Source organism: Sceloporus undulatus, chromosome 7 (assembly GCF_019175285.1).
Source record: "Sceloporus undulatus isolate JIND9_A2432 ecotype Alabama chromosome 7, SceUnd_v1.1, whole genome shotgun sequence".
Classification (NCBI taxonomy): domain Eukaryota; kingdom Metazoa; phylum Chordata; class Lepidosauria; order Squamata; family Phrynosomatidae; genus Sceloporus; species Sceloporus undulatus.
The window spans coordinates 303,834-317,157 of record NC_056528.1 but is presented as its reverse complement, the minus strand read 5'-3'; the positions used below and the strand labels follow the sequence as shown (position 1 = coordinate 317,157).

The following is a 13,324-nucleotide window of genomic DNA, read 5'->3' as shown; positions in this document are numbered from 1 at the left end:
CAAAACAAAATGCAGTGTAAGACAGCAACTAGATCAGCTAGAGCTTTGCCACAAGAGGAGGGCAGCCGCTGTGACTAGCCAGTTATTTCTGCGTGTTCATTTTGAAAGTACAGCCTACCTTTTAGCTAAGAGGGGACCAAGGGCACCCCAAAGGCCTGGGTCTCCTTTCCTCTTTGGTTGCCTGTCTGCCCAGCACTCCTCTTCTGCGGAGGGCAAAGCAGAGGGCTGTGAGGGGGCCCTGGGTTCAAGAACAGAGTGGTGATCAACCCAGCCAGGGTTTCCAGGAGCTCTCTCTGGTGCTGAATCCCATCTCCCCCAAGAGCTTCAGCACCTTGGATTGCTCCTGGGAAGCCAGCCAAAACCCAGGGTGGCTCTCTTGCCTGACCATACTGGGTGCAACTTTGGCCAGGGGCAAATGGGCCAGATGGCCAGCAGTGCCAGTGGTGGGGGGCAATGGGAGCTGGAGTCCAGCCACCTCTGGGGGCTTCCAGGGCTGCACTGTGCTGGAAGGAAGCACCACCAGACGCCTGTGTGTGTCTCTGGGGGGGGGTCATTTCTTGAAGCAGCTGCCTCCCTTGCCCAGCCTTTCCTGCCTTCTCTTACCCATCTGACCCTTCCTTGGGGGTCCCTGGGCCTCTGGGAGTGGGCCAAGCCCTGGCCTGGCCTCCTGTGTGCAGACTCCCCAACCCCCAGAGCCTGCCCAGGGGCCTTGCCTTGAGTCAGTCTGACTCAGGGAGTGACTCACCTCCTGCTCAGGAGCTGACAGAGATGATGGCAGCAGCAGCAGCAGCAGGGCAAGAGGGGTCAGACTGTCTGGAACCGGGGCAGAATTATACTGCTATGATCCCACTTTAGCAGCCGCGGCTGGCTCTCAGGGAATCTGGCTTTGTAGCCTGAGGGAGGACTAGAGGAGCCTCTGGCGGAGACTTCTAAGGACCCTTTTCCTAGGAGGGGGATAGTAGTGCTCTGGTTCTGTGGCCTGAATGGCCCCGAGGGCCAGAAGGTCAAGAGCAGGGGAAAGGACTCCCCAAGAGAGCCCCATGGGAGCCCCCGAGGGAAGGGCAGCTGGAGGAGGAAGAGAGCCCCACCGGCCAAAGCCCCGAGGGACCGCTTGGGGCTCCCCTGGGGCTGGCTTCGGAGGCAGGGCCAAGGGCCAGGAAGGAGGGGCACAAGGTCCCTTCTTTGCCCCCCCTCCCCCGTTTCCATCCCTAGGGCTAGAGCCCCCCAAAAGGGAGGGCCGGAGGGGCGCCTCCTCCTCCTTCCCCCTCCAAAAAAGGCCAAGGGGGTCTGGCTTGCTCCTTCTGGCCGGGAGAGGGCAGGGCAGGGCAGGGCAGGGCAGGGGGCAGGACTGGCTCTGCCCCCCAAGAAGGAGGAGAAAGAAAGAAAGAAAGAAAGGGGCGGCGGCTGCGGTGGAGAGAGGGAGGGTGGCTCTTCCCTCCCGGCTCCTGGTGGGGCTACTTATTTGGGTTGAGGGCGACCCAGGTGCAAGAGGAGGAGGAGAAGTGGGGCTCCAGACCCCCCCCCCATTTCTGCCCCAAGAGCCCTCCTTCGAGTCCTTCCTTGGGGGGGCGATCGGCAGAGAGAGTCGGAGGGCGGAGGGACCCCGCCGGAGCCCCAGGTGAGCCTCTCCCGGGCAGCCATTGGCAGAGGAAGGAAGGAAGGAAGGAAGGGAGCCTCTCTCCTTCCCGACCCTCTTTGCCTCGGGGGTCTTGGGGGGCAGGAGGGCGTCCACCATCTCCCCTCCTTTGCAGAGCCTAGGCTTGGGGAGGGTCTGCCCCCTTCCTTCCCCCCAAATGGGGCTCAAGAGGGGGGGGCCCCCCCCCCCCCCCCCAGAGCGGGGGGGGGGCCCACCCCCCCCCCCCCCCCAAAAAAAAGAAAGGCCACTCTTCGGGCGCTTAGGGCCTTTGAAAGAAAGGCCCTTGGAAAGGCCAGGCCACAGCCCCCCAGAAGCCCCCTGTGAAGCCCCTGGGCAAGAGGAGGTTGCCCCATTCCCAGCCTCCCTCTCGGCTGCCAGCCAGCCGGCCCTGCTGCTGCCTGGGAGCGATGGGAGTTGCAGTCCAAGGTTTCCTCTGGGAAGAGGCAGCCCAAGGCCAAGGCCTCCTTCTGGCCAGCTGCTCTCTCTGGGGCTGCCTTGCGAAGGGGCTCCTCTTGGGCCCCAGAGGGCCCTCGGGCGCAGGCCTCTGACTTGGCTAAGCAGGGGCTTCCTAGCCAAGGAAGCCCAAGGCCCTCTGCTGCCTGAGGCCAGGCTTCAAAGCCTCGGCAAGGAGGGAGTCCCTGCCCAGCAAAAAGCCTGGCTTTGGGGGCAGAGGGGGCATCCAGGCCATCCCTCCCCACAGCCTCTCCCATTCCTTTCTCCAGTGCCATCTGCCTGAGGCGGCAGCCTCCCATTCGGGTCACCCATGCTGCCAGTCTGCAGACAGAGGAGGCATTGCCTTGGGCACAGCTGTTCAGGAGAGAAGCCAAAGAAATGTTTTAACGCAATGGTGGCGTGTGCCTGGGTTAATATGCCAGGGGCAGAGATCAAAGGCACACACCTGGCGTGCCAGTTTTCTCCATTAATTGACCATTCCCGATGCCCGCTGTTTGGGCAGAGCCAAGGGCAGGGCTTCATTCAACCCATCTGTCCCTGGCCAGCTGACTGGGCCGAATGGGCATCCTGAGACGGGCACAGGCAGCTTGCCATGTGTCCAAATGGGCACTTCCTAAAATGGCCCACAATCGGGAAACATAAAGCATGACTGATCTTTGCCTCTCTCTATCAGAAATGCTTGAAATCTCTGCATGATCTCTCTCTCTCTCTCTCTCTCCAGAGACACAGACCTGACCAAACCTGGAACCTGGCTTCCATGGAAAAGCCAACTTGCCTTGTTGCGCAGAAAACAAACCGACAGAAAGAGTGTTTTTCAATGTTTGGTTTCTCTTTATGGGATTTCTTCACAATTGATCAGAATCTGCTCTTCTGCCAGGAGCAGAGGCTCACTTCTGGAGCCAGACGGAAGGAGCCCAGGCTCAGGCGGCTCATCTGGGGGGGATTTAGCAACCGACTGTGTCTCTTGGTGGATGTGTTATGAAATACCTTTTTAAAACATGTAGAATCATAGAGTTGGAAGGAACTCTCTTTACTATCCCTTCAGGCTTAAAGCACTCCTGAAAGAGGCCCACCCAACCTCTCTTGTGGGTGGTGGTTGTATGGCTTCAAGTCAGGCAAACCTCTCATGGGGTTTCCTTGGCAAGATCTGCTCGGGGGTCTCCTGAGTTATGACGCCAACCCTCAGTGTCAGTATCTGTCCCCCACTGGCTCTCTTAAAAACCTCCAAAGGAGGAAAGTCAGAGGCAGACGCTTCCACAGTCAAACAGCTTTGACAGTGCCAGTTCTCCCTAAGTTTTAGGTGGACTCTCTTTTCTGGCGATGTGAATCCACTGGCTCAGGTTCTGGTCTCTGGAGCAGCAGAAGGCAGGGTTGCTCTGCCAGCTGCCATCTTCCCTGCCAAAGCAATGGCTCACACCTTGAAGCGTGGGCCAAGATGAGAAGAGGCCCTGCCCCGTGTGCCCAAGGAGGGGCAGCGCATGCAAAGGGCAGAGCCTGGCCCTGGGGCAAGGGGCAGGGAGCCTGGCTGCCTGCAGCAGGAGGAGGAGGAGGAGGGCTCCTGCCTGCCCTTCGCTCCTTCCTTATCGCTGCTCCTTTGCCTGGTTCCTTGCAGGCTGAGCCCAGCCCTGGCCGGGGGCCACAACGGAGTCGATGGGGGAATGTCCTCTGCTCGGGGCTCTTGCCGAACCCTGTCGCTTCTTGTTCTTGTTCTGCAAACAAGCAGGGAATGCCATCCTGCCTCTCTTCCAGGAAGGAGGTTGTGAAGGGTGTGAAGAAGGGCTGTGAGTCTCTGCAGGCAACAAGGAGTGTTTGAGAGCGTGTTTTCACAAGTGAGCCTAAGAGGAATGCATGTGCAAAGGGATCGTGAGACTCACAGAAAGAAAGGCGCCGGTAGCAGGAGCTTTCGTGGACCTGAGTCTCCTTCCTCAGGTGCAGGAGGAATGCGTGTCTGGCAGATGTGTGTGTGCCTTCAATGGAAAATGGCTGCCAAGGTGCCTTGTGAGGGGAAGTGACTTGTTACACTAGTCAAGTCTCTAATTCCCACTTGTAATAATAATAATAATAATAATAATAATAATAATAATAATAATGTTTATTTATATACCGCTTTTCCAAATTAGATCAAAGCGGTGTACAACAGGAAGTACAATAAAAAGTCAAAATAAAACATAACAGGCCTCTCTCCCCCTCAAGATGGTGGTCAGAAGGAGAAATGTCTTTTTTGTGAAATGTCACTTCTTTCTGCCTCACAAAAGAGAGGTCAAGGAAGACCCCTGAAGCTGGAAGGGACTCCCAAGGGCCACCCAGCCCAGCTCCCTGCAGCCAGGACAGGAGATCCACCACTAAAACAGCCTGGATTAATCCCGGCACACACAGACACATCCATGCTCTGTCTTATGGCTCTCTCTCCTCTCTCCTCCAGGTAAACATGCTTTCGGACAAGATGGAGAAGCGGATCGCCTCCTCCATCTTCATCACTCTGGCGCCACCCAGGCGGGACCTCTGTGCCAAGAGTGATGCCAAGCCAGCAAAGGCTCCCCTGCTGCCCAGCAACAGCCTGCCCAGGGCAACCTCCATGCCTTCGGGGCCTGTCCCCCCTGAAACATCCATGGGGCCTATAGTTAAAGTCACAAGAGCCAGAGGCAGACCCAATGGAGGTGAGAGGAAGTAGTCAAGCAACACCCCAAGTGGGTCAGGACCTGAAAGGGAGCAAGGGCAGTGGGCAGCTGCCCAGTGGGGCAAAGCTCTTTGTCCAGAGTGCCAGTGTTGTCAAGGGCTCAGTCAAGGCTCACAGCTGCCTCCAGGACTGAAGATGAGGATGAGTGATAAAAAGAAGCCTTGACCAAGTCCTGAGCATGTGCAGAATATTTAGAGCACTGCCTGAGCTGGGCATGTTCTAAATCTGAGGAATTAGGCCTTAAAGGCTGGGGTTGGCACACCTGGGCTACAAACTCTCAGCAGCATTTGGTCAGGGATTGTAGGAACCTCTGTTGAGCCCCAGTTTCTGTGCTCTGCCTTAGGGCACAGTGACGGAGGGTCTCCTGGGCATGTACAGAACCCATTTCCCTTGTTGTTTGCTAACACTCTGCATCTCCCTACTCCCAGGATTGGGGATGGAGGGCCTTGCTGGGCTGCCCAGAGGCCTCTTGGCCCATCTCCCAGGCCACCGGGAGCCCCCCAAGCTCCTCTTGTCAGAAAATATCCCATATTGGTATATCTCCATTCCTTCCCCCATGTTGACTTTCTTGTTAGATTGTACACCTTGGACAGGGATGTCTTTTTATCATTTCCTTTTTGTACATCACCATATTATCAACAGTAATTATGTGGCCATGTTTCTAGGCCTTAAGGCGGGTGCTGTTCCCTTCACGATCTGTTCCAGGTTGCTCTGAGCTGCCACCGCCAGCGCCTCCCCCCATCCTGCGCAGCGATCCCAGGGAGGCTGCTTTGGGTGCCCTCCTTCCTCCTCCTCCTGCACCGTATTCAAATCCTGTCTTGGTGGAGACCCTTGGTCCTGATCTCCAGAAGCAAACAACCTTTCTGCCCTCCTCATCCCTCCAGGTAATCCTCCCTCTTCCAAAAGAACCTTCCAGAGGCCCCGTTTAGGGCACATCCAGACTGATGGGAAAGTCCCAGGTTTTATTCCTGTGCTATACCAGCTAACCTGGGAAGCTGGTATTAAAACTCTCCAACTGTCTCAGGAGCTGACACAAAATATTCTGGGATAAATAGTATTTGTATGGCTCTCCAAACTAAAATGGGAAAGAACAGGAACAAAATCTGTCTGGATCACCCTTGAGAATGCAGTAAAAGAGGCTTGGGCCCTTTCACACTTTATCTACTTTATTCTGGGACAAATAGCCAAGTGGTGGCTGCTTCCAGACCAGAACTTTCTAATGCTGATGGCATTTCAAGGAAACCCGGATTGCAAAACCTAGAAAGAATTCCAGGAATAGCCTTACCTGGAGGCCTGTTTGTTTGCAAGTCAATCCCATTCAGCCAAGGGCCCAGCAGCACTAACCAAGCTCCCGAATGAGGGAAGACATCAATATTTGGGGTGCTGCAGATTAGAAAACAGGATGACAAAGAATCATGTGAGATTGTGCATCATGTGAAGATGTTTTCTTCTGCTCTAATAACCTGAAAACCGAATAGTGTCATAGTTCCTAGGTATGTCTCTTTTCTCATTCAAAGTTTCACAAATGGAAGCTTCTCCAGACCTTTAGACTGGGTTAAAAATGATGTTTGGTTTTAAAAAGAAGGATATTGATATGGAGCTGTAAGTACATTTAAACATGTTAATAGCCTAGCAAATTTTATGATCCTGCCCACTGCAAGAAAATAGCTCACTTAAACCCCTAGAATTCACCCAAGCATAGAAACATTGGTTTAAGACAGAAAAGATCTGGGATTGCAAAAGATATATATTTGGGGAGTATATGTATTTCTTTTGCCGAAGGCATTGAAATAGGGTTAGGAATCATGCAGTTTCCTAGTTAAATATCTGTGTCCATTTGTCTCCACTGGTGTCCAGAAGTCAGAGCCGTATAGACATTTGGACACACAATGACTATTTCACCCCATGGACTTACCACCCCTTGGAAACCGAAAACCTCACTGAGTTCGTATTCACAACTAATCTCCCCAACAAGAATTAACAAAAAGCAATGCAGTAGGAGCAACTTTAAACTGAGGGTGTAAGAGCCATTGCAAGCCTCAATAGTGTTTCATTTGTGGATGCCTCTGTTGAATATTGGGGGGGATATCTGGTGGCTGCTTTTGAAGCACTTGCCCTGCCTCAGTCTTACTCTGTGTCTATTTTCCTCCAGACGTCTTCAACTTTTCCAGCAGAACAGAGACAACCTAAACTTCGACCCTCGACCCTCGGTTGGGCTGACGAACATCAGATGGAGATGCATGTGGAAGATACTGTCCCAAGAGGTGAGAATAAGCAACCCACAGGATGTTGGGGAGACCACATCTTTGGGGGTTTTCAGGGATGCTAAACTGCAAGAGCTCCCCAAGAAAGTGGGACCGTACAAAGATCCCTCTGGCTGATGAGAAACAGCTCAAAACTCACTGTGACTCTTTCTTCCAGAGATCTGTGCGTTTTGCCACAAAGCCATACCCGCTCAGGCTCCAGCCCTTGAGGCTATGAACAAACAGTACCACGCCAACTGCTTCACCTGCCGAATGTGCCAGTGCACCCTGGCGGGGCAGCACTACTACCAGAAAGAGGGACGGCCGCTGTGTGTTGCCTGCTACCAGGTAGGTTCTTCTGTCTTTGGTCCTCTCCTTTGCTTTGTGATCCCTGGCACAGGCGCTGTAGATGCCCACGGTCCTGGGACTCTTCTGGCCTCAAATCCTCCCCAATGTTTGGGGCCATTGGGGTGCACTGAGGACACCAGTTTGCCCTTAAGCCCAAATCCCTAGGGGATTGGGGTCTACTTCCTGATCCCCAACCAAGGTTCCCTTTTTACTGAGGGTTCAGGGTTAGGGTCCTCAAAACCGAGGGTTTCATAGCCACTCCTCGCTTTTCCTACTCTCAGATATCTACCCACCTGCATGACTTTGGAGGCAGCCAAATTCCTGACAACCAGAGAATGTCACCTCTCTTCTCCTTGGCTTTTGGAGGGAAAAACAACCAATAGTATAGGATATTATTTGCCCAGATAGATCATTACATTAGCAGAGATACCAACATTTGTTCTCATTTTAATTTGTAAGCTCCTTCAGTCCAAAACAGAATGACATTGTTCCTCTAATGGCAAAGAGCAGTAGATGAGTTGTGGGACTTTTTTGTCAACAGGGCCTCTTTTTAATGATCCAATGCAAGTGGGTTGAAACTGGGGACACTGGTTGGAATCCCATGCCAAGACAGCAGCGTGGGCAGGAAGAAAGGAAAAGGCTGTGGGCATAGCAGTTGTGGGGAGCAATAAGGCCTTGGAGGACTTGGTGCCTTCTGTGCCACTCTGGAAGACGCTTGGCCACTGTAGCCTCAGGCAGTGCCAATGGTGCGGGTGGCAATCATGGGTCTGGTTCACCCAAAGCATATGCCTTTGTCTGGTATGTAAGGGGTCCATGGGAGCCATGAAAAAAAAGAGAGGCATCTCACGCCATGTCTCTGTTTCCTTTGGGATTCTTCCTTCCACAGAACACCCTGGAGAAGTGTGCCTTCTGCCAGGGCCTGATCTTGGACCAAATTGTGCGGGCGCTGGGCAACAGATACCATCCGGATTGCTTCACCTGTGTGGTCTGCGGCCGGGCCATTGGGGACGAGACCTTTGCGGTAGACGACGACAACCGAGTGCATTGCCTGGAGGACTTCTACAGGTAAGGCGGCGCGTGCCTTTTCAATGCCTGGAGTGAGCTTTTGCTTTGCCACAAGGGGCTTTTGGCATAAACCTAGCTCCTTGCCTGTATTCCAGGAAGTTTGCTTCCATGTGCGGTTCCTGTGGCAAACTCATCATCCCAAACCAGGGACAGGACTCCTACCGGATCGAGTGCATGGGGAGACACTTCCACGAAGATTGCTACCGCTGTGAAGTAAGCTGGGAAGAGGGGTTGGGATAATGGTCTGAACTGATGCAAGGCACTGGGAGTCCCAAAGTGGGCCAAGGCTTATCTTGGCTGAAGCTGAGCATGACGGGGGTTGTTCTCAAGGTGAATTATTAATGGCTTTGAAAGATGTTTAAAGATGTTCTTAAAGATGCTGGAAGGCTTCCTGGCTGTTCTCTTCCTTGTTTTTACCAGGGGAGCCTGAACATCTTTACTGAGGAGGGGAGTAATGTTCCAAGATACAGTTCTAGTATATGAAAAGAAATGAGAAAACATGGGAGAGTTTCTCAAGGACTAGAATCGTAAAGCTAGAAGTAACTATACACTCCTGCTGTGCAGGAATACACAACTAAAACCTTCCTGAAAGATGCCCATCCTGTCTCTGTTTAAAGACCCCCAAACCCTCCAATGCAGGCTCTTCCATTCTCAAGCAGTTCTTACAGTAAATACATTCTTCCTAACAAATGGGGTGGAATCTCTTTGCTTGTCACTTGAATCCATTGGTTCATGTTTTGGTCTCTGGAGCTGCAGAAAGCAACCCCCCCCCATCTTCTACATGGGTAGCATCCCTCCAGGTGCCACTATCCTGCCACCTCTCTGTCTTCTCTTTCAGTTCACACACTGAACATATAAATAAATGCACTGCGGTGCAGCTAGGCTTGGGGGACTTGTGTCAGCATCCTTTCTTGGGATTAAATGTTCAGTGATCCATTTGCCCTGTCCTTCCACACGGAGGGATGCTCTTGGCCTTGCTTGTCCATGAAGAGCCTGGATGCTGGGAGGTGTCAGGGAGGGTCCCTCATTTGCAGGATGCCATCTGCTAACACCCCCCCCCCCCCATATTCTTCATTCTTTCTGTTCCTTTCTGCTGCAGAAGTGCCAGATTTTGCTCTCTCCGGAGCCCACGGAGGATGGATGCTACCCTCTCGGCAACCGCCTTCTTTGCAAGTCCTGCCACATCCGACAGATCAAAGAACCGTCTTCCTGAGCAAGGGAGGTGCCAATGTCTTTTTGGAGGCTGCAGAACAGAGCAGAGGAGCTGGGATGGCATATTTTGGCATCCTCTCCTGCTCCTTCCCTCTTCTTCCCTTTCTTGAACACCTTTCTCTGCGTTGGGGTGCAATCTTGGGACTGAGTCTCTCTTGTGCGTGGTGGCAGTGGTGGGCCAGTCTAAGGGCATCTCCACCAGCTCAAAAGTACTGAGTCGCCCAGGAAATGCTTCACTGGCCGACAGCCGAGGGCCAACACAGCGCCTGGCCTGAGAGAGAGATGGCGCAAGGAGGCGATCGCTCTCGTGTGCCCTTTCTTTCACATCTAGAAGACACACCTCAGCAGTAGGCTGCAGGGCACTTGCTTATGTACTGGATTCACCCTCCAGGGTGCCAGCTGCTTCCCACTTATGGGATAGGACCCCTGTTTTCCAACTGTTTTCCACCACTTTCAGGAGGCCACAACACTGGCATGTGGAGTTCAGTTGCAGGGAGGCTGAAGCATCCAGATCGCCTTCCCTGGGGTTTCTTTATGTTCTGATGCAGTTCATGCAGAAAAGCTGTTCGGAGCAGAGCAGCACTGATGGCAGTCCTTGCAAACCTCTTCCTGTTGACTACACACTGCCTCCTCCTCCGAATTTGGGTTCATGTCCTGTGACAGGTTGAAAAATCCACTTCTTTAAGTTCAGATGTCAACCTGAACATGCAGGCAGAAAATGTCAACCTGAGGGTATCACACCCTTCTTTGAGAGGGGACTTTCTGGAGAGAAGATAGAGTAAATTGCTGGGAGAGACCGGGTAATTTTTTGATCTTAAATGAGATCTCTGAAGGAGATCTTTGCCGTTCCGAGTTGGCTCCCTCCATGCTCCATACGAGAGACAAGAAAATATAGGAAGGATGGGAGGACTGGCTGAAATAATCCTTTTTAAAAACCAGGTGGACTCTGCCTCTGATGCTCAGCCTTACCTTCTGCCAGGAGTAACTCTAAGCAAGAGTCAGTGTGAGGTCCTGAGCCACCGGTGGGTTGCAACCCTGAGAGCAGGGTTCGATTCCCAGCTCAGCCATGAAGCCAACTGGGCCAGTCACACACTCTCTCAGCCTCAGGGGAAGGCAGTGGCAAACCTCCTCTGAACAAGCGTTGCCAATAAAACCTCATGACAAGTTGACCTTAGGGTTGCCATAAGATGGGAAAGACTTGAAGGCAGGCGACAGCAACAACCAACTCTAAACCCTAATCTCCATGGCAAGGCTGTAATGCCATGGGACAGTAAAGACAAGACTGCTTTTGAACATGTGCAGAGCGTGCTGCAAACAAAGGCCTGCATGCAGCTGTACCTAAGGGAGGGATCAAAGGTAAAACCTGGCATCTGTTGTTGGTTTGTTGCTTGTATTTGAGGAATTAAGCATTCCCCACACAAATGCATACACACCCTCATGTATGTATGTATGTATGTATCTATATATATATCTGTATCTATACACACGCACAAACAGAGCTTTAAGCACTCCACCCAGAGAGTGTTGGAGGGGAGTTAAAGGCAAAAGCCTGTATTGCCTTTCTAGCTGAGCCAAAGACATTCCCTGCCCTGGGTCAGGGGAGATTTGAACCCAGGTTTGGAGACCTTGAATCCACCCAATGTAATGTTCTCCTACAAATGCACATCACATCCACCAGGGGGCAGTACAAGGCAACATGGCTTTGCCTTTACTGGAAAGGGCCCTCATTGCAATGGCTGAGAAGGGACTCTTCCTCTCCTTCATGTTTCCTCTCATCTTTGCACACTCAGCAGCTTCCTTGCCACAGCTCTCCTCCGTCCAAAGCTGCAGTCTGTCACAACTCTAACAGTTCCTTTTCACTCTTGACTTAAAATGGGATTCTGCCAATCAGACATTTCCATTGACTGAAGCGCAGTGGGTTCTTCCTTGCAGTGTGGCCTGATGGTTTTGTCCCCTGTGGCTGGGTGCGCCTTGGGCAGCTTTGTCTCCTGTTTGATGGAATAAACCCTTCTTTAATAGATTTCCTTTCAATGTTTGTATGAGTCTCTCTTCCAGAAGCAATATAGGCCTCATGCAGCCAAGGATGGCATCACCATAACCAAATAAAGCCAAGGGCCCTCAGTGACACTTGGCTGACTATAAGTAAAAGTGGTCAAAATAAACGGAAGAGGCACCTTTGTTTTGAATCCCAAGGATGTGAAGTGCTGAGAGGCCATGCATTAAATGGGTTATATAATGCTGCCATGTGACTAACTGCTTAAATTCAAGGTCATCAATATGCGTGTGGCATAGCTTCCCACATTTCACAGATGGAAACTGGGATGCATGTGGCTGAGCAGCATCAGGATGGCAAAAGGTATCAGTGAAGGAGAGCAAGGAAGCGAGGAGAGGCTGCAGCAGTTTGCTTTTGCCTGAGCTGAATGGGAAGAGAAGGCCTTGCTCCCTTTCCCCTTGGCTAACTTAACTGAGTGCAAATGACTTGTGGGCTTTGAACTGAAATAAGGGGAGGACAGAGGGGGAAGTGGGAGGAGGAGGAGGAGAGAGAAGCCGGGGGCTTTCAAGCACAGCGGAAAAAGAGGGGCGGCAGAGGATGAACTGGGGTTGCCCCTGCCAAACTGGGGCAGGGATCCAGATGGTTAAAATGTGCAAGCGGACATCTAGTTGCTCGATTCCCCGTGTCACACAGAAAAAGTGTCCGCTGGCAAAGAGAGAAAGGGATCCAATCTGGGGAAATGCTGGGAAGGTAGAGCGATCCCCATGTCTCAGCGAAAACCCTTTTCATTCAGGCCCCACTGCTGCAACTGCACTGGGCATCTCTCCAGGTTTTAAGGAAAAGCAGCATCCAAAGAGAAGATGCACAAACCCAGGAAAGCTCAAGCTGCCCCAAAGATCACACCCCAATTTAATGTTTCTTTATGACCCCCACACCCCATAAACCTTGTTTATGCAGCACTTTGAAGGTCTGAAAGCTCCTCATACATAACCTGTATAATGACGAAGAAAGGATGGCAGCCTCTTTATTACTGCAGATGGGGACCAATAAAGAAAGTAGGGAGAGTGCCAGTCTGACTTCTCTGGGCTGCGTGTACATGTAACCAATTAGAAGTAACACAATTAACTGTAATTAATTACTCCTCTTAGGAGGAAATAGGCTGCAACACTATTGCTTTTCAAAAGCAGCATAAACAGCAGGAACAAAGCCACCTTGCATCAAGTCATGTTTTCCGCTTCCTTTCTGCAGCTGCATTTGGAGGGCATTTGGAGGCATTCTTAGCATTGTTTTGACTGACTCCCCCCCAAGTTTTATGACATTCTTGTTTCAGTCCTAAAACATCCCGTGTTCCCCAGCCCTAACCAGCACAACCAGTATAACCAGCTACCTTTTCAAACCCGCCAGAGGAACTTATTATTTGAGCTCCGCAATACGTAACTTTTGAAACGCCAGTTTCCAGGCTCCGGGGAGAATGCGGCGCTCGCTTTGCGTCGCGGCAGGAGTGCGTATCGTTCTTTTTCCCCCAGCATTGTCCTGAGTTTCCAGCACACTCTGAAAAAGCAGCAAGGAACAACAAGCAAATCAGAACAAGAGCTATTAGAAATGCTTCCCAAAATAGACCCGAGAAGCTGCGCTTGCCAGGCCAGCTTTTGAGATCACACAGCTCAGTCTTTTTTTATTGACTAAGCCCTGTTCCT

The 13,324-nt window shown here is 52.0% G+C and overlaps 1 protein-coding gene across 3 annotated transcripts; it reads left to right on the top strand.

Moving 5' to 3' along the window:
- Positions 1-54: 54 nt before the first annotated feature.
- Positions 55-11,677, top strand: FBLIM1 (filamin binding LIM protein 1). 3 transcript variants are annotated; one of them, XM_042477939.1, is made up of 8 exons: positions 55-1,618; positions 4,512-4,746; positions 5,472-5,650; positions 6,919-7,030; positions 7,188-7,357; positions 8,244-8,422; positions 8,518-8,635; positions 9,522-11,677. In XM_042477939.1, exons 2-8 carry the CDS (start codon positions 4,518-4,520, stop codon positions 9,633-9,635), a joined length of 1,101 nt encoding a protein of 366 aa, XP_042333873.1. In that variant the 5' UTR covers positions 55-1,618; positions 4,512-4,517; the 3' UTR covers positions 9,636-11,677. The 3 variants fall into 3 exon arrangements, with proteins under 3 accessions (XP_042333873.1, XP_042333872.1, XP_042333874.1); XM_042477938.1 differs by having other exon boundaries at positions 2,811-4,746; XM_042477940.1 differs by lacking the exon at positions 9,522-11,677 and adding an exon at positions 8,843-9,497 and having other exon boundaries at positions 2,811-4,746.
- Positions 11,678-13,324: the final 1,647 nt, after the last annotated feature.